Genomic DNA, 19,616 nt, shown 5'->3' with positions numbered 1-19,616 from the left:
GGCGCTCTAATACAGGAGTTGTGTTACTGGGCAGATTGGGGGGCGCTCTAATACAGGAGGTGTGTTACTGGGTAGATTGGGGGCGCTCTAATACAGGAGGTGTGTTACTGGGCAGAGTGGGGGCGCTCTAATACAGGAGGTGTGTTACTGGGTAGATTGGGGGCGCTCTAATACAGGAGGTGTGTTACTGGGCAGAGTGGGGGCGCTCTAATACAGAAGGTGTGTTACTGGGCAGAGTGGGGGCGCTCTAATACAGAAGGTGTGTTACCGGCCAGAGTGGGGGCGCTCTAATACAGGAGGTGTGTTACTGGGCAGAGTGGGGGGCGCTCTAATACAGGAGGTGTGTTACTAGGCAGAGTGGGGGCACTCTAATACAGAAGGTGTGTTACCGGCCAGAGTGGGGGCGCTCTAATACAGGAGGTGTGTTACCGGCCAGAGTGGGGGCCAGTAACTCAACTTTTTTAATTTTTATTTTTAATATAATATATAAAAAAAAAAAAAAAAAAAATACAACAGCTCTTAAAGGGGAACCGCTGAAAACTTCAAATAAAAGAAGGAACGCAGGATGTGCGGAAGTTGTTTTGGTGTGTAAGATCCCGCCCCCCTCCGGGGTGCAGCGCCATGCCTGGGATCCATCATACAACCTTCTCTCTCCTCTCTCTGATCGATGGATCCAGGCTGAGAAAAAACAGGGAATTCCATTACAATAAATTCCTGGAATTCTTCGGCTTTTAGGGGGCTCCGGCCCCTCGCAGGCTCTTCTGCTTTATTAATGGAGCGTGCCCGGCCAAATTCCTCAAACTGCTGAGGAACTACAACTCCCAGCATGACTTCCCAGGGCATGCTGATACTTGTCGTTCCACAGCAGCTACAAGGAAAAGGTCGATCGTTCATATTTAATCCATTCCTAATTTCCCTTTTTCTATTCTATTTTTTTTTTTTTTTTTAATAAGTCCCCCACACTGTGCCGGTATTTCATTCACCTATATGACTTTATTACCCACTTCAGCCCCGGAAGATTTACCCCCCTTCATGACCAGCCCATTTTTTTGCGTTACGGCACTGCGTTACTTTAACGGACAATTGCGCGGTAATGCGACGCTGTACCCAACAAAAAAAATTTATGTCTTTTTTTTCCCCACAAATAGAGCTTTCTTTTGGTGGTATTTGATCACTTCTGCCATTTTTATCTTTTGCGCTATAAACAAAAAAATACCAACAATTTAAAAAAAAAAAAAATATATATATTTTTTACTTCCTGCTATAAAACATCTAAAAAAAAATGTAAAAAATCTAATTTCTTCATCATTTTAAGCCAATTGGTATTCTGCTACATTTTTTTAGAAAAAAAAAAAAATCCCAATAAGCCAACTTCAGCACTGGAAGGTTTTACCCCTTCATGACCAGCCCATTTTTTTGCGATACGGCACTGCGTTACTTTAATGGACAATTTCGCGGTCGTGCGAGGCTGTACCCAAATAAAATTGATGTCCTTTTTTCCCCACAAATAGAGCTTTCTTTTGATGGTATTTGATCACCTGTGCGATTTTTATTTTTGGGCTATAAAAAAAAAAAAGGCTGAAAAATTTAAAAAAACAAAACAATATTTTTTACTTTCTGCTATAAAATATCCAAGAAAAAAAATTAAAAAAAATTAAATTTCTTCATCATTTTAGGCCAATCTGTATTTTGCTACATTTTTTCCCAGTAAAAAAAATCCCAATAAGTGTATATTGATTGGTTTGCAAAAAAGTTATTGCATCTACAAACTAGTAATGGCAGCAATCAGTGATTTTCAGCGGGACTGGGACATTGCGGCAGACAAATCTGACACTAGGTGACACTTATTGGGGACCAGTGACACCAACACTGTACAGTGATCGGTGCTAAAAAAAATGCACTGTCACTGTACTAATGACACTGGCTGGAAAGGGGTTAACCTCAGGGGCGATCAAAGGGTTAAATGTGTTCCCCGGGAGTGCTTACTAACTGTGGGGGAGGAGCTGTGACTGGGGGAAGACAGAGATCTGTGTTCCTGTTTAGCAGAAACACAAGATCTCCATCTTCTCCTCTCACAGAACAGCGATCTGCCTTGTTTCCATAGGAAGACGGCTGTATCCCAGAAACGCGTAAGCCACTGTACTTTGCACACTCCACTCGATGCACAGGGTACAGGGACTGATACCAAAGGGAATTCAGCTAACCTGCAAAGTTCCTGCACATTTAGAGGTGGGGTCTGGGTGGGACCAACCTGCAAAGTCCCTGCACATTTAGGGGTGGAGCCTAGGTGGGACCAACCTGCAAAGCCCCTGCACATTTAGGGGTGGAGCCTAGGTGGGACCAACCTGCAAAGCCCCTGCACATTTAGGGGTGGAGCCTAGGTGGGACAAACCTGCAAAGTCCCTGCACATTTAGGGGTGGAGCCTGGGTGGGACCAACCTGCAAAGTGCCTGCACATTTAGGGGTGGAGCCTAGGTGGGACCAATCTGCAAAGTGCCTGCACATTTAGGGGTGGAGGCTAGGTGGGACCAACCTTCAAAGTGCCTGCACATTTAGGGGTGGAGCCTAGGTGGGACCAACCTGCAAAGTGCCTGCACATTTAGGGGTGGAGCCTAGGTGGGACCAACCTGCAAAGTCCCTGCACATTTAGGGGTGGAGCCTGGGTGGGACCAACCTGCAAAGTCCCTGCACGTTTAAGGGTGGAGCCTAGGTGGGACCAACCTGCAATGTCCTTGCACATTTAGGGGTGGAGCCTAGGTGAGATCAACCTGCAAAGTGCCTGCACATTTAGGGGTGGAGCCTAGGTGGGACCAACCTGCAAAGTCCCTGCACATTTAGGGGTGGAGCCTGGGTGGGACCAACCTGCAAAGTTCCTGCACGTTTAGGGGTGGAGCTTGGATGGAACCAGCCTGCTAGGTAGGCTGCACAGGGCCCAGTGATTTCTAACAGCAGCCCTGGATTGGCTCCTTGTGCTGCTTCTTCCTCTCCCAGTCTGAGCTCTTCTGTACAGCGACTGATACTAAAGGGAATTCAGCTAACCTGCAACCTGCAAAGTCCCTGCACATTTAGGGGTGTAGCCTGGATGGGACCAACCTGCAAAGTCCCTGCACATTTAGGGGTGGGGTCTGGGTGGGACCAACCTGCAAAGTCCCTGCACATTTAGAGGTGGGGTCTGGGTGGTACCAACCTGGAAAGTTCCTGCACATTTAGGGGTGGAGCCTGGGTGGGACCAACCTGCTAGGTAGGCTGTACGGCCTATGATTTCGAACAGCAGCCCTGGATTGGCTCCTTGTGCTGCTTCTTCCTCTCCCAGTCTGAGCTCTGCTGTACAGGGACTGATACCAAGGGGAATTCAGCTACTTGCATTGCTTGCGTGTAAAGATCGATGTAATAATGTACTGATGATCGCAGAGCTGCATTCAGTTGTGCCCTCCACTCGGAGTTCAGCTTTAATTGCAGCCCTTTGCACAGCGCCGATCGTTCTGCATGCTGCCAGCTTTAAATGTCAGCTTTGTGGGTGCCGAACAATCCTTTAATGGGGATGAGTGAGTCAGGCTGTCACTTTAAACAAGCTGCGGCAGGCTTTTAGCGAGGGTTGAAGTGGTGCCGGGGATTGCTGAATGCCTGCCAGCAGCTCCTTTAAAGTGACAGCAGCGCTCCTCTAAGGATTTGTCTTTGACGTCCCAAAACTGGAGCTAAAGGGTCCTTTAAAGGCTTCAAGAGAAACGCTGGGAGCGGAAAAGCTTAAAATGCTTCATAAGACCTCACTGTGCACACGGCTCCCCTTGAAGGGGGGATGGGGTTCCCGGCTTTTGAAGGACAACAACACCCAGTATGCCCGGCCCCTGATATGCCCAGCTCCCTCTTCAGAAATTCTTCTTTCTCAGAACCGTTCTGTGTAATCACAGCCAAGGAGAACTTCACTGCAGCTTCAATATTCACTTCAAAAATCTTCAGTGTTTTACAAAGTAATATGGACCCGGGGGGGGGGGGGGGGCATGTTTGCCCAGTCTGTATTCGGTCTCCGCTTTCTGCCAAACTGTCCCAGCAAACAAACCATCCCGGATTTTCCTGGACCGCTTGGTATCTTGGCCCTCTGTGCTGCCAATGCTGTGTGCAGGGCCGTGTCCCGGGATCCCAGCCTCGGCTTTTTTTGCGCATTAAGGTAATAATAACGCAAACATTGTGGGATTGGAGTTATGAGTTGGTGATCCTCCATATTTAGAGGGACCAACTTGCAAAGTCTCTGTTCATTCAGAGTTGGGATCTGGGCGGGACTAACCTGCAAGGTCCCTGCATATTTAGAGGCGGGGTGTGCATGGGAACAAGCTGCACAGTTCCTGCACATTTAGAGGTGGGGTCTAAGTGGGAGCAACCTGCTCATTTAGAGATGGTGTCTGGGTGAGTCAAACCTGCAAGGTCACTACAAATTTTGAGGTGGGGTGTGGGTGTGAGCAACCTGCACAGTCCCTGCACATTCAGAGGAGGGGTGTGGGTGGGACCAACCTGCACAGTCCCTGCACATTTAGGGGTGGAGCCTGGGTGGGACCAACCTGCAAAGTTCCTGCACATTTAGGGGTGGAGCCTGGGTGGGACCAACCTGCAAAGTCCTGTACATTTAGGGGTGGAGCCTGGGTGCTACCAACCAGCAAAAACCCTGTACATTTAGGGGGGGAGCTTGTGCGGGACCAACCTGCAAAGTCCCTGCACATTTTGGGGTAGAGCTTGGGTGGGACCAACCTTCAAAATCCCTTCACATTTAGAGGTGGGGTCTGAGTGGGACCAACCTGCAAAGTCCCTGCACATTTAAAGGTGGGGTATGGGTGGGACCAACCTGCAAAGTCCCTGCACATTTAGGGGTGGGGTCTGGATGGGACCAACCTGCAACTCCCTGCAAATTTAGGGGTGGAGCCTGGGTGGGTCCAACCTGCAAAGTCCCTGCACATTTAGAGGAAGGGTCTGGGTGGGACCAACCTGCAAAGTCCCTGCACATGTCGGGAGGGAGCCTGGATGGGACCAATCTGCAACTCCCTGCAAATTTTGGGGTGGAGCCTGGGTGGGTCCAACCTGCAAAGTCCCTGCACATTTAGAGGAAGGGTCTGGGTGGGACCAACCTGCAAAGTCCCTGCACATTTAGAGGAAGGGTCTGGGTGGGACCAACAAGTCCCTGCACATGTTAGGATGGAGCCTGGGTGGGACCAACCAGCAAAGATTCGTAAGTATGCAGTGATTGTGCTTTAATGTTACGCCCCCCCCATGCCGGTCTTTTCAGTCTAAGGCTGGTATTTTCAGGCCTCAGCCAACCATAGATGATGTGCCACAGTGATTATTCCTAGCGGCTATAGTCGCTGGCAATATTCACATGAAAAATCTGACAGTCTGGTTGTACCCAAGTTGTTTGATCGATCACCCTGCCTGCCCATACATGGTTCCAATCCTAGCCGATTCGAACCGTCCATTATTGGCTTCCATTGGACTGAAAATAACTGTCACTTTTTTGAGCATAGGATTCCTTATACTGATACTTTTTTCTTGTTGATTGATCCTCATGTTGATAATGCAGCTTGATGTATAAAAATCCACCACGTTTCAGTCCATGAGAATGGGGGGAGAGGGGGGGGGGGTACGTCGTGGGTCAGTGACAGAGGCTGTGCTCGCCCCCATCTCGCAGGAACTGGCTAATTGTTTGCAGGTTGAACAGAAGCAGCAGCAGCTGTCTATCCGGAATTCTCCTAAATTTAGGTCTTTCAGAAATAGCCTCCTGTGGGTGACACGTGTCCTGGCTGGGGTCACCGGCTGCAAAACCTCAGCCACACTTTACTGCCCCGCACCGGAGCGCCCCGACACATGGAATAAAGAGAACCGGTCATTAAAACTGAAATACGCAAACCTAACACACGGGAACTCATCGTAGGCAACGCACAGTCCAGTTATAACCAGATCTTCCCACAATGCCGTGCACACTCCTCCCTGACCAATAGAAAAGCGCATAAGTATACATCTGGTATGTTACATTGTGTGGTGTGGAGTACATCGGGGTCACTTTATTTCGGGGTCACTTTATTTTGGTTGCTGTCTTTGTCCCATTGGGGAGATTTCCCCTTACTTCCTGTCCCGGAGATGCAACAGGAAGTGGGAAGAAGCCATTACCAAGTGGGAAGAGTTCCCCGCTCAAAGGTACAGGTGTCCCCAAAGGAAGATTTTCCCCCAACTCTAGGCCTGGTGACAACCTAATACGGAGGTCTTTGTAAGAACAGATACAGTGTAACAATTCTACAGAAGGCTCAAGGGAATTAGCAGATAAAGGTAGCCAATAGGAACAAGTTTGGATCTCCCCATTACTTTTCTATGGTCATCTGGTTATAGAGGAGGGATTTATGCAGCAGGGGGGGGGGACACAGACAGCAATAAAAACCTGACAGAGGGTCCATCTCTTCCCCATTTTATCCAAATCTAAAAAGAAGTCCTACAAATACATTAAAGTTTCATCTGTTTTGCCTTCCCTGATTTCTCCCCTCCCCCCTCATCAATATGCTAATAAAATGTTTAAATAAAAAACACTTTATATTCAAGTCCCAGTGATGTCATCACTGGGACTCTATGCTTCTCCATGTCATGGCTGGTGGGAGGGACCTGAACCATGTCAAAGTTGCTGTACTGCTTGGGACCACCCGAACCTTGGCTGATAGATGATGGGCGTGGCACAAGCCCCCTGCCTTGATGGGCGGTGTCAGTCTGGAGGAGTAGGTGTTCCTAGGCAGGTTGTTTATTGGGTAACGCCCATTGAACCTCCAGATGCAAGCAGTGGGCTGGCTGTTGGGAGGAGATATGCAAATATGAAAATGGGTTGGTGTGGGTGTCAGTCTGGAGAAGTGGCTGTTCCAGGCCAGGCTGGTTTATTGGGTAACGCCCACTGAACCTTAATGCAAGCAGTGGGCTGGCTCTTGGGAGGAGTTATGTAAATATCAAACCGCCTTGATGGGTGGTGCCAGTCTGGAGGAGTGAGCGTTCCTAGGCAGCCTGTTACTGGGTAATGCCCACTGAGCCTCCTGATACAACCAGTGTGCTAACACTTGGGAGGAGTTATGCAAATATCAAAATATGAAGGGGTGGGTGTCAGTTGGTAGAAGTGGATGTTCCTAGCCAGGCTGGTATTGGGTAACGCCCACTGAACCTTAATGCAAGCAGTGGGCTGGCTCTTGGGAGGAGTTATGCAAATATCAAACCGCCTTGATGGGTGGTGTCAGTCTGGAGGAGTGGGCGTTCCTAGGCAGGCTGTACCGGTTAACGCCCACTGAACCTCCAGATGCAAGCAGTGGGCTGGCACTTGGGAGGAGTTATGCAAATATCAAAATATGAAGGGGTGGGTGTCAGTTGGTAGAAGTGGATGTTCCTAGCCAGGCTGGTATTGGGTAACGCCCACTGAACCTTAATGCAAGCAGTGGGCTGGCTCTTGGGAGGAGTTATGCAAATATCAAACCGCCTTGATGGGTGGTGTCAGTCTGGAGGAGTGGGCGTTCCTAGGCAGAGATGTATAGTAACGAAGTAGAACTACTTAAGTACTGTACTTAAGTACCGAAATGCGGTATCTGTACTTTCCTAGAGTAGAATTTTTTTCTCCTACTTCTACTTTTACTTCACTACATTTTTTCGATGATTTCAATACTTCTACTCAAGTATTTTTTTTTTGTGCTGCATAGTTACTCGTTACTTTTAAAAAAATTACCACTGCCAGAACAGTAGATGGCAGGTTGCATAAAGCTCAAAAAAATGTGTATAATGTCATTTGTAAATCAGCGCATACGAAAATAAAGGCTGTGTATAATAAAAGCTGCTATACCAAATCTTTCCAATAAAAAGAAAATATGAAACAAACAAATAAATGGTGCTACAGCGCTTAAAGTGCATCAAGAAACTACTAACAAACACAACTTGGCTGTACGAATAAAGTGCCTGTGCAATCTATATAATATCATCGTTGCCCCCAGTGCCCTTCCACACTCCACACAGTATCAAAAATAAAGTGACATGAATGTGCTAAAGCCTAAATGCAGTGAAAATAATTATTCCCACAATGTAACAGTAAATTCAATTCATATAAAATATGACAATAAAGCACAATAAAATAAGTTATGAAATAAGTTAGGTCAGGTGCGTGCAACAAGTTGAAGTGTGTAAACCTATCTATAACGAAAAGTCCATAAATGAATTCCAGTGTGCAAATCTAAAGTGTCACTTCACTTGTCAGATGCTTCCACCTCCTTCAGTGCTCGAGTGACCGACCAACACACTTAATGGTGGTGGCACTGGTGGATAGCGTCTGGGTGGCACTGACTGCACTGGTTCAAAAAGCTATATATATTTAATTATTTCAATTCTCAATCACATAGGTCCTCTCCTCATAAGATATTAATAACTTAAGATTAGGTGATGAACTTCTTGGCAGCCCTGGCAGGATGACGGGGACACCCGCCACTTCTGGAGCCGAGCCGCTGTGATTCCCCAACATGTGACAAAGTGACAGCCAGGAGATCTAGTGGCTAGTAGTGCTCAACAATACCGCTTTTATATATAAAAATGAAATAAAATATACTGACTCACAATTTAATAGTAGGTAGCGTGTAGCAGTAGGCAGCACAACTCAATTCAATCAATCCCACAGCCTCGCTCGCGCCGCGGCCCGCGGAATCACTTTCATGATCATCAATTTAAGACCGCACAGGAGGAGCCATGCTGCAGTCTTCCCACTCAAGGTCTCCGCCTCTAAACATGTTGTGTGTCACTCAGACTCCACCCCTTAGGGCCCTTACTGAGAGGAGTTGTGACACGGGCGGCGGGACGCGGGAGCAGGACTCGGAGCATTTTCTTTGTTATCTCATCTTCTTCTCTATGAGGTGAGTGAGGTGGACCGTGGAGAGGGCCTAATCCTTGCCATGGCAAATGTGACATTTGAGAATCAAATCAATATAAAATAATAATATATTATATACACACGGGTCATGGGTCGCTTTTTTGAACCAAGAAGAGTGAGACTAACGGCTATGATGATTATCCGACCATCCATGGTCCATGGACCATAAGTGTTGTGTTGTGGTGGTGCCTGTGCTTCCTGCGGCCGTCCTCTGCCTGTGCGGCTGTGCCTGCACTGTAGTGGCCACTGGCAGTGGCACTTGACTTGAGCAAAGCAAATGAGCACTACTGAAGGACAGGTGGTGGAAGCATGTTCTGACAAGTTCTTATAAGGAAAATAATATAGATAGCTTTTTGAACCAGTGCAGTGCCAGTGCTACTAAGGTGAGAGGCAGAGAGAGAGGCTATCCAGTCCACCACTTTACTTGAGCAGATCACAGAAGAAAGGTGGAAGCATCTGACAGCAAGTGACAAGCACTTCTTAGATTGCACACTGGAATTCAGTTCTGGACTTTTCGTTATAAAGTTTAGTTTACACACTTAAACTTGCACCTAACTTATTCACAATCACAACTTATTTTATTGTGGTATTGTCATATATATTTTATATGAATTACATTTACATTGTGGGAATAATTTGCACCGCATTTAGCACAGACATGTCACTTTATTTTTGATACTGTGGGCGATGATTTTGAATACAAGAAGAATATATATATAATTGCAGGCACTTTATTAGCATTTTTAGCACAGCCACTTTGTTAGTAGTTTTTGATGCATTTTTTACTTTAAGCGTTGTAGGTTTGATGAAGCTGGCCTGGCACATCATCATCAATTGAGCAAATCAAATCAAACCGCGATTAAGAAGACTGCGCATGCTCCTGTTCTGCCTTTTGATCAGCTGAAAAGATGGACGAACCAAAAACACCACCTTGCATCCCTGGCCCTTCAACTTCAAGTGATCTGCCTGGCTGTGAGAGTGAGGAAGCTCAGGAAGGAGGCCACCCCTGGCTTTAAAAGGTGGATGCTTTAAAAGGGGAAGGGAGGGACTTTATCTGTTTTTTGTTTACAAAAAGTTACAGCCTAAGGAATTGTGATTGTCCTTTAGGTTAATCATTTGAATAAATCATTTGAAATAATAAAAAACAATATGATGTTCAAACTTTTGACTTCTTTCTTTAATAACTACATAACACAGTACTTCTACTTCTACTTTCAGTACTTGAGTAGAATTTTTTTTTCAAAACTACTGGTACTTTTTACTTTTAGTACTTAAGTAGCAATTTTTTTGAAAAAAATACTTGCAATACTTAAGTAAAAAAAATGTTGAATACTTTAGTACTTCCACTTAAGTAACTTTTTCTGCGAGCACTTCCACTTCTACTCAAGTCACTTTTTGATCGAGCACTTGTACTTTTACTCAAGTAGAAATTTTGAGTACTTTATACAAGTCTGTTCCTAGGCAGGCTGTATCGGTTAACGCCCACTGAACCTCCAGATGCAAGCAGTGGGCTGGCACTTGGGAGGAGTTATGCAAATATCAAAATATGGAGGGGTGGGTGTCAGTTGGTAGAAGTGGATGTTCCTAGCCAGGCTGGTATTGGGTAACGCCCACTGAACCTTAATGCAAGCAGTGGGCTGGCTCTTGGGAGGAGTTATGCAAATATCAAACCGCCTTAATGGGTGGTGTCAGTCTGGAGGAGTGGGCGTTCCTAGGCAGGCTGTTACTGGGTAATGCCCACTAAGCCTCCTGATGCAACCAGTGGGCTGGCTGTTAGGAGGAGATATGCAAATACCAAGATATATTGGGGTGGGTATCAGTCTGGAGGAGTGGCAGTTTCTAGGCAGGCTGTATTTGCATAGGTAACACCCATCTGTGATGCTGAACCCCTCACTCCTGATGTAACCAGTGGGAGGAGTTATGCAAATCAAATGCCTTGATGGGTAAGTGTCCTCCTAAGTACTCTGCATTCAAAATCGAAATATATTGGGGTGGGTGTCAGTCTGGAGAAATGGGCGTTCCTAGGCAAGTTATTGGGCAACACCCACTGAGCCTCCTGATGCAAGCAGTGGGCTGGCTGTTGGGAGGAGTTATGCAAATATAAAAATGCTTTGATGGGTGAGTGTCAGTCTGGAGGAGGGGGCGTTCCAGGTAGCATACATCACCCTAGGTAACTCCCACATGTGATTGACAGAATTGAAACCCAATAAATGAAAGGGGCGGGGCCAGGTACAGTCAGGCTGGCAAGGAAAGGGGACACCCAATATCATTTAGCTCTTTACTCTCCTGCCTGACAATCCCTGCCCCCCCCCCCCCCCATTCATTGGATTTTAGTTGGATTTTAGTTCTGCATGCATATACAAAGTGCCTAGTAGGACTTTCACCTATCAAAGCATTTGATTTGCATAACTCCTCCCACTGCATGCTTCAGGACTGAGGCAGGGGGCTGTGATGTTTTCATGAAGCTATGTACAGCCTCCTGTCAGCCCCTCCCACCATCCACAATCTGTCTGCATTGCATAGAGAAGAACAGAGACCCAGTCATGACATCACTGGGGCTAAAATAAAGTATGTAATGAAAATGGAAAGGTTTTATTACAAAATGTCATTAGAAAATTGATAAGGGGGGAACCAAGAAAACCAAAGTGTAGGCAGATTAAGCTCTTGCTTAAAATGCAGAAGAAAAAAAAGTTGGGTCACCGGATTGTACTGTCTGGCAGGCGGGTTGTACTGTCACCGGGTTGTACTGTCACCGGGTTGTACTGTCTGGCAGGCGGTTGTACTGTCACCGGGTTGTACTGTCTGGCAGGCGGGTTGTACTGTCACCGGGTTGTACTGTCTGGCAGGCGGGTTGTACTGTCACCGGGTTGTACTGTCTGGCAGGCGGGTTGTACTGTCACCGGGTTGTACTGTCTGGCAGGCGGGTTGTACTGTCACCGGGTTGTACTGTCTGGCAGGCGGGTTGTACTGTCTGGCAGGCGGGTTGTACTGTCACCGGGTTATACTGTCACCAGGTTGTACTGTCTGGCAGGCGGGTTGTACTGTCACCAGGTTGTACTGTCTGGCAGGTGGGTTGTACTGTCACCGGGTTGTACTGTCTGGCAGGCGGGTTGTACTGTCACCGGGTTGTACTGTCTGGCAGGCGGGTTGTACTGTCACCAGGTTGTACTGTCTGGCAGGCGGGTTGTACTGTCACCGGGTTGTACTGTCTGGCAGGCGGGTTGTACTGTCACCAGGTTGTACTGTCTGGCAGGCGGGTTGTACTGTCACCGGGTTGTACTGTCTGGCAGGCGGGTTGTACTGTCACCGGGTTGTACTGTCTGGCAGGCGGGTTGTACTGTCACCGGGTTGTACTGTCTGGCAGGCGGGTTGTACTGTCACCGGGTTGTACTGTCTGGCAGGCGGGTTGTACTGTCTGGCAGGCGGGTTGTACTGTCACCGGGTTATACTGTCACCAGGTTGTACTGTCTGGCAGGCGGGTTGTACTGTCACCGGGTTGTACTGTCTGGCAGGTGGGTTGTACTGTCACTGGGTTGTACTGTCTGGCAGGTGGGTTGTACTGTCACTGGGTTGTACTGTCTGGCAGGTGGGTTGTACTGTCACCGGGTTGTACTGTCTGGCAGGCGGGTTGTACTGTCACCAGGTTGTACTGTCACTGGGTTGTACTGTCTGGCAGGCGGGTTGTACTGTCACCAGGTTGTACTGTCACCGGGTTGTACTGTCACCGGGTTGTACTGTCTGGCAGGCGGGTTGTACCATCACCGGGTTATACTGTCTGGCAGGCGGGTTGTACTGTCACCGGGTTGTACTGTCACCGGGTTGTACTGTCTGGCAGGTGGGTTGTACTGTCACTGGGTTGTACTGTCACCGGGTTGTACTGTCTGGCAGGCGGATTGTACTGTCACCGGGTTGTACTGTCTGGCAGGCGGGTTGTACTGTCACCGGGTTGTACTGTCACTGGGTTGTACTGTCTGGCAGGTGGGTTGTACTGTCACCAGGTTGTACTGTCACCGGGTTGTACTGTCTGGCAGGCGGGTTGTACCATCACCGGGTTATACTGTCTGGAAGGCGGGTTGTACTGTCACCGGGTTGTACTGTCACCGGGTTGTACTGTCTGGCAGGTGGGTTGTACTGTCACTGGGTTGTACTGTCACCGGGTTGTACTGTCTGGCAGGCGGGTTGTACTGTCACCGGGTTGTACTGTCTGGCAGGTGGGTTGTACTGTCACCGGGTTGTACTGTCTGGCAGGCGGGTTGTACCATCACCGGGTTGTACTGTCACCGGGTTGTACCGTCACCGGGTTGTACTGTCTGGCAGGCGGGTTGTACCGTCACCGGGTTGTACTGTCTGGCAGGCGTGTCGGTGTCACAAAACTAGTGGAACCCAATGATGAATGTATTTCAATTGTATATTCAGCATCTTTGCCTGGAGTCCGGCTTTATTAGGAGAGAATTGTAGGAAGTGAATGGAGGACGCAATGATACTTTGTAATCAGATTTTGTAACAAAGTTTAAAAAAAGCGTAATATTTCCAGAAAGCAGCAGCCGGGACCGTTCCCAGAAATCACGGATATTCGGCCGCCATGCGGAGGGAAGAAAGCCGCCTTTTCGCACAATTTTTGCCTTTCTGTGGATTTTCCCCGCGGAACGCGCGACGAACGTGAAATCTAATTGCGGGAAAGTTGAAGACAAAGCCGCTCTCCCTGCTGGTCACTCTGAGTTATTTATTAGGAATCCTTTAAGGGCTTTTTAGAGCTGATTAGAGACTTCTTTCATCATGTGTCTCCTCCATCTTCAAACAGCCTCCCTGGAAGTCCTCCGCTCACTAAGATCTCTCCCTACATTATTCATCCAACAGGCGAGATAGAAGTGCCGAGCGGGGGAGGGGGGTTGCGACTGGGGGTCCGGGGACCCCAGGAGGACTCTGCACCCTCCCCCCCCCCCCCCAGAACTCCGGACCTACATTCCTCATTACACCAGAAAAGTCTGCAGAGAAAATTCTAGAAAGGGAATGAGACTTCACATGTATGGAAAATACTTTTCATTTCCTTTACATTTTAGATAGGTGCTGCACTCCTGTATGTGGCGGTGCTGTACTCCTGTATATAGCGGTGCTGCATTCCTGTATATGTCTGTGCTGCACTCCTGTATATGGCGGTGCTGCACTCCTCTATATGGCGGTGCTGCACTCCTGTATATGGCGGTGCTGCACTCCTGTATATGGCTGTGCTGCATTCCTGTATATGGCAGTGCTGCACTCCTCTATATGGCGGTGCTGCATTCCTGTATATGGCGGTGCTGCACTCCTGTATATGGCTGTGCTGCATTCCTGTATATGGCGGTGCTGCACTCCTGTATATGGCGGTGCTGCACTCCTGTATATGGCGGTGCTGCATTCCTGTATATGGCGGTGCTGCACTCCTCTATATGGCGGTGCTGCATTCCTGTATATGGCGGTGCTGCACTCCTCTATATGGCGGTGCTGCATTCCTGTATATGGCGGTGCTGCATTCCTGTATATGGCGGTGCTGCACTCCTCTATATGGCGGTGCTGCATTCCTGTATATGGCGGTGCTGCACTCCTGTATATGGCGGTGCTGCACTCCTGTATATGGCGGTGCTGCATTCCTGTATATGGCGGTGCTGCACTCCTGTATATGGCGGTGCTGCACTCCTGTATATGGCGGTGCTGCATTCCTGTATATGGCGGTGCTGCATTCCTGTATATGGCGGTGCTGCACTCCTGTATATGGCGGTGCTGCATTCCTGTATATGGCGGTGCTGCACTCCTGTATATGACGGTGCTGCATTCCTGTATATGGCGGTGCTGCACTCCTGTATATGGTGGTGCTGCACTCTTGGTATGGCAGTGCTGCACTCCTGTATATGGCTGTGCTGCACTCCTGTAAATGGCGGTGCTGCACTCCTGTAAATGGCGGTGCTGCACTCCTCTATATGGCTGTGCTGCACTCCTGTATATGGCAGTGCTGCACTCCTTTATATGGCGGTGCTGCACTCCTGTATATGGCTTTGCTGCACTCCTGTATATGGCGGTGCTGCACTCCTGTATATGGCGGTGCTGCGCTCCTGTGTATGGCGGTGCTGCGCTCCTGTGTATGGCGGTGCTGCGCTCCTGGGCACTGTGATATCATGTGAGGTTTGGGGACATCCAGGGCCAGGACAAGGGGTTGGCAAGAGGGGTGGCTACCCTGGGCGCAATAGTTTATTGCAGGGATGGGGGCACCCTGAACCTAACCCTAAGGGTAGGGAGGGCGCAGTTTGGCATCTTTGCCCTGGGCTCTGGATGGCCTTGTCCCGGCACTGCTCCTGTATATGGCAGTGCTGCATTCTTATATATAGAAGTGCTGCACTCCTATATATGGAGGTGCTGCACTCCTGTATATGGCGGTGCTGCACTCCTGTATATGGCGGTGCTGCACAGCGTCGCACAATTGCGCAATCGTCCGTTAAAGTAACGCAGTGCCGAATCGCAAAATATGGCCTGGTCATTAAGGGGCAAATCCTTCCGGTCCAGATCTGGTTATTAGAAATAAAATAGAGGTGGTTGCAAAGCATCAACGCCTGCAGGACCTAATCCTCACCACGACGCAATGCTAACGCGGCAGTGTGTATACGCCCATCCGCTCCCTAATTTTAATTGATTGGCGTTCTACAAGCCCCCCCCCCTTTCGAAGTAGATACTTTGTATACATTGAAAGCATTCCAAGCAAAAGGAGATGATCGCTAATTGGTTGCTATAGGTGACTGCATAATATACAGATTGACCTATGGCAATGCTGCGATGGCAATCCCCCCCCCCTTGATGTGCGCAGTACTATGTAACCAGCCCTGTACCCAGAATCCTTTGCACCTCTGGAGCTCTGGTATCTATCAGCATGCAGAATCTGGGAATTGTCTCCTTTAATCAGCTGGACAGCTCCATCTTGGGAGACAAAATTCTCTTTAAACAAATGGTCAGATTTCCATCTCTTCCACTTGAGCAGCAGACTGCGACACCAGAGGGATTGTGGGAAATCAGAGGTTTGGGGGGGGGGGTGCAAGTCCTGGAAATCATCAATTAAGAGGGTCCCTTCAGCAATCAACTCTAAACTTTAACAGCCTGTGTACAATCACACCTTGGCATCTGTCACAAAGGTAATTAAATCCCCAGAATGGCGCCCCCCTGTTGATTTCAAAGGCCTCTCCCCCCTCCAGCCCGGCATGAAACACTGACTGTGCGGATCAATAAAAGTCTGCGCCGCACCCAGAAAAAGTGTTAAATCCTTCAGTTCCTTCACATCAGGTTTAAATCACAAGAAACAAATGGTTTGCCCGAATCCAATCAAACGGGGGCGGAGGAGAGTTTTTTTTATTCGGAAATGGGAAAGTCAACTTTTTTAGGTGGATCACGCGAAGGTTTATGGGTCCACAAAAAAAATTCACAAAACTGGAAAGACCTCAAAAAGTTTGCGAAAAGTTCATTAAGTAAGTTTGGGTGCAGAAAACTACGATACACAAAGATGGACACTTTAAAAATAAGAATCTCCAACAATGGGCGGGGACGGGGGGCAAATCTCCAAGGGGGGGTGAATCTCCAACATGGGCGGGGACTGGGGCAAATCTCCAAGTGGGGGGCGAATCTCCAACATGGACGGGGACTGGGGGCAAATCTCCAAGTGGGGGCAAATCTCCGACATGGGCGGGGACTGGGGGCAAATCTCCAAGTGGGGGCGAATCTCCAACTAGTGCAGGGAGTGGGGGCAAATCTAAAACTAGTGCAGGGAGTGGGGGGAAATTTCGAACCAGGACAGGGGGCAAGGGCAGGAAGCAGGGGCAAATCTCTAACATGGGAAGGGAGTGGGGGCAAATCTCTAACAAGGGCAGAGAGTGGGGCAAATCTCTAACAAGGGCAGAAAGCAGGGGTAAATCTCTATCATGGGCAGGAAGTGGGGGCGAATCTCCAACAAGGGCAGGGAGTCGGGCAAATCTCTAACAAGATCAGGGAGTGGCGTGCAAATATCCAACAAGTGCAGGGAGTGGGGGAGAATCTCTAACAAGGGCAGGGAGTGGGGGCAAATCTCTAACAAGGGCAGAAAGTGGGGGTGAATCTCTAACAAGGGCGGGGAGTGGGGAAAAATCTCTAACAAGGGCAGGGAGTGGGGTGCAAATATCCAACAAGTGCAGAGAGTGGGGCAAATCTCTAACAAGATCAGGGAGTGGCGTGCAAATATCCAACAAGTGCAGGGAGTGGGGGCAAATCTCCAACAAGGGCAAGGAGTGGGGGCGAAACTCTAACAAGGGCAGAAAGCGTGGGTGAATCTCTAACATGGGCGGGGAGTGGGGGTGAATCTCCAACAAGGGCAGGGAGTGGGGGCGAATCTCCTACAAGGGCAGGGAGGGTGGGGGAATCTCTAACAAGGGCAGCGAGTGGAGGCGAATCTCTAACAAGGGCAGGGAGTGGGGTGCAAATATCCAATAAGTGCAGGGAGTGGGGGGCGAATCTCCAACAAGGGCAGAGAGTGGGGCAAATCTCTAACAAGGGCAGAAAGCAGGGGTAAATCTCTAACATAGGCAGGGAGTGGGGGTGAATCTCCTACAAGGGGAGGGAGTAGGGGCAAATCTCCAACAAAGGCAGGGAGTGGAGAAAATCTCCAACCAGGACGGGGAGTGAGGGTAAATCTCTTGTAAGGACAGGACGCAGGGGCGAATCTCTAAAAAAGGCAGGGAGTGAGGGCGAATCTCCTACAAGGGCAGGGAGTGGGGGCGAATCTCTAACAAGGGCAGGGAGTGGGGTGCAAATATCCAACAAGTGCAGGGAGTGCGGGGCAAATCTCCAACAAGGGCAGAGAGTGGTGCAAATCTCTAACAAGGGCAGAAAACAGGGGTAAATCTAACATGGGCGGGGAGTGGGGGCGAATCTCCAAAAAGGGCAGGGAGTGGGGACAAATCTCTAACAAGGGCAGGAAGTGGGATAAAATCTCCAACAAGGGCAAGGGGGGTGGGGGGCAAATCTCCAACCAGGACGGGGAGCGAGGGTAAATCTCCTGTAAGGAGAGGACGCAGGGGTGAATCTCTAAAAAAGGGGAATAGGGGAAAATCTCCAACGGGGTTGGGAAATGGGGGCAAATCTCCAACCATGGCAGGGAGTGGAGGAGAATCTCCAACATGGGTAGAGAGAGGGGGGTGAATCTCCAACAAGAGCGGGAAGTGGAGGCAACTCTCTGACAAGGGCAAGGAGTGAGGGTTAAATCTCCTACAATGGAAGGGAATGCGGGCAAATCTCCAACAAGGGCTTGAAGTGGGGGCAAATATCTAAACAGAATAGGAAGTGGGGGCAAATCTCTAAACAGAATAGGAAGTGGGGGCAAATCTCTAAACAGAATGGGAAGTGGGGGTAAATCTCCAAACAAACCTCAAAGCAGGACGGGGGGGGGGGGAAAGGGAGGGATCAAATCTGTTGGGATTTGGTTCCCAAATGTTACAGAAGCTCCTTTCAACCATCCTAGACCTATTATACAAAAAAATAAAAATAAAAAAAACAGCCCTTCACTAGCTAGGAATTTTACATTCAATACTAAAGAACAAAGGAATCCTAAAAAGCAACCTTTGTTTATAAACAAAGCCATGTGATTTCCACCTCAGCACTGCTATGACTATCTCATGGCTTCGTTTATAAACAAAAGAATTGTTGTAGTTGATGACAGGATTGGCATCGTTTGCTAAAAAAAAAAAAATTTGGGTTGTCTTTGATACATTTTGTTAACAGGAAAAATATTTGACAAAAATGTATTAAAATTTAAGTGAAGGTGAATACAATAATTTTGCAGGGAAACCAATTTAGCCACAATGACTCTCCTTGCATTGATGGCGCAGTGTATGGGCGTGTTGCCATATCCTCTGATCCCCCCCTCCCCGGGTACACGCCTGACACACATTATTAACACGCTACTGGAAATATCAGATATCACACATAAATCGCAACAACACGTCGGCTGTCAGTCACCAGAAAAGCAAATGGCTAATAACGCCAATTTTCACAATCATCTCCTAATAATTGGTATAATGGGGGGGGGGGGGGCGCAGTGATGTCACCGCGGGAGGAAAACCATAAATGACGCTCCGCTCAAAAACAAAATACAAAAACACACAGATATGTAAAATACAGGAATTGCAATGTATGTTGACGAAACGCGTATCGCTGTACGGTACCTCCTGATGAAGTGGGGTGAGCGGAAGCTTTCTTCCCAACCTCCGAGAAGGCGTTCCCATCCAGAACGGACGCTTTGGTCTCTTTCTTGTGCGCGGCGCTCACGGGGCCTGAACTCTCCATGTCAGTGGCTCATACCCCAGAGACAGAGCCTGAAAAAAAAAGAAAAGGGAAATTACAGGGTTATACAATGTCAGACCACAAGCCAGTATGAGCTTAAAACGATAAGACCAATCTTCACTGTGTGACTGCTTCCCTAGCCCTACTCCATATCTGCCTGCTTTGCATAGAGAAGCACACAGACCCAGTGATGACATCACTGGGGCTAAATTAAAGTGTTACTCTCCCACAGTACATGGAAATGCAATTATTTTACTAAGATAAACAAATCTAAATACCTTTTCTAATCAGCAGTATATAGCAGTCTTGTGACTTCTATCGGTGTCTGTTTAAAGCTTGTAGGAGGAGTTTTCATTCTCCTCTGACTGTCCTATGAAGT

At 48.4% G+C, this 19,616-nt stretch overlaps 1 protein-coding gene across 1 annotated transcript in view; it reads right to left on the bottom strand.

Annotated features, from left to right (window-relative positions):
- GLI2 (GLI family zinc finger 2) overlaps positions 1 to 19,265 on the bottom strand; it is a 151,323-nt gene extending 132,058 nt beyond the window's left edge. Inside the window, exon 1 of the mRNA XM_082262184.1 lies at positions 19,120 to 19,265. Within this exon, the coding sequence (XP_082118310.1) occupies positions 19,120 to 19,240 (121 nt within the window). The 5' untranslated portion in view covers positions 19,241 to 19,265. The remainder of the gene's footprint in view (positions 1 to 19,119) is intronic.
- Between the last annotated feature and the right edge of the window lie 351 nt (positions 19,266 to 19,616).

Source organism: Pelophylax lessonae (genome assembly GCF_965119305.1).
Source record: "Pelophylax lessonae genome assembly, chromosome: 6".
NCBI classification, from domain to species: Eukaryota; Metazoa; Chordata; class Amphibia; order Anura; family Ranidae; genus Pelophylax; species Pelophylax lessonae.
This window is presented reverse-complemented; position numbering and strand designations above follow the sequence as displayed.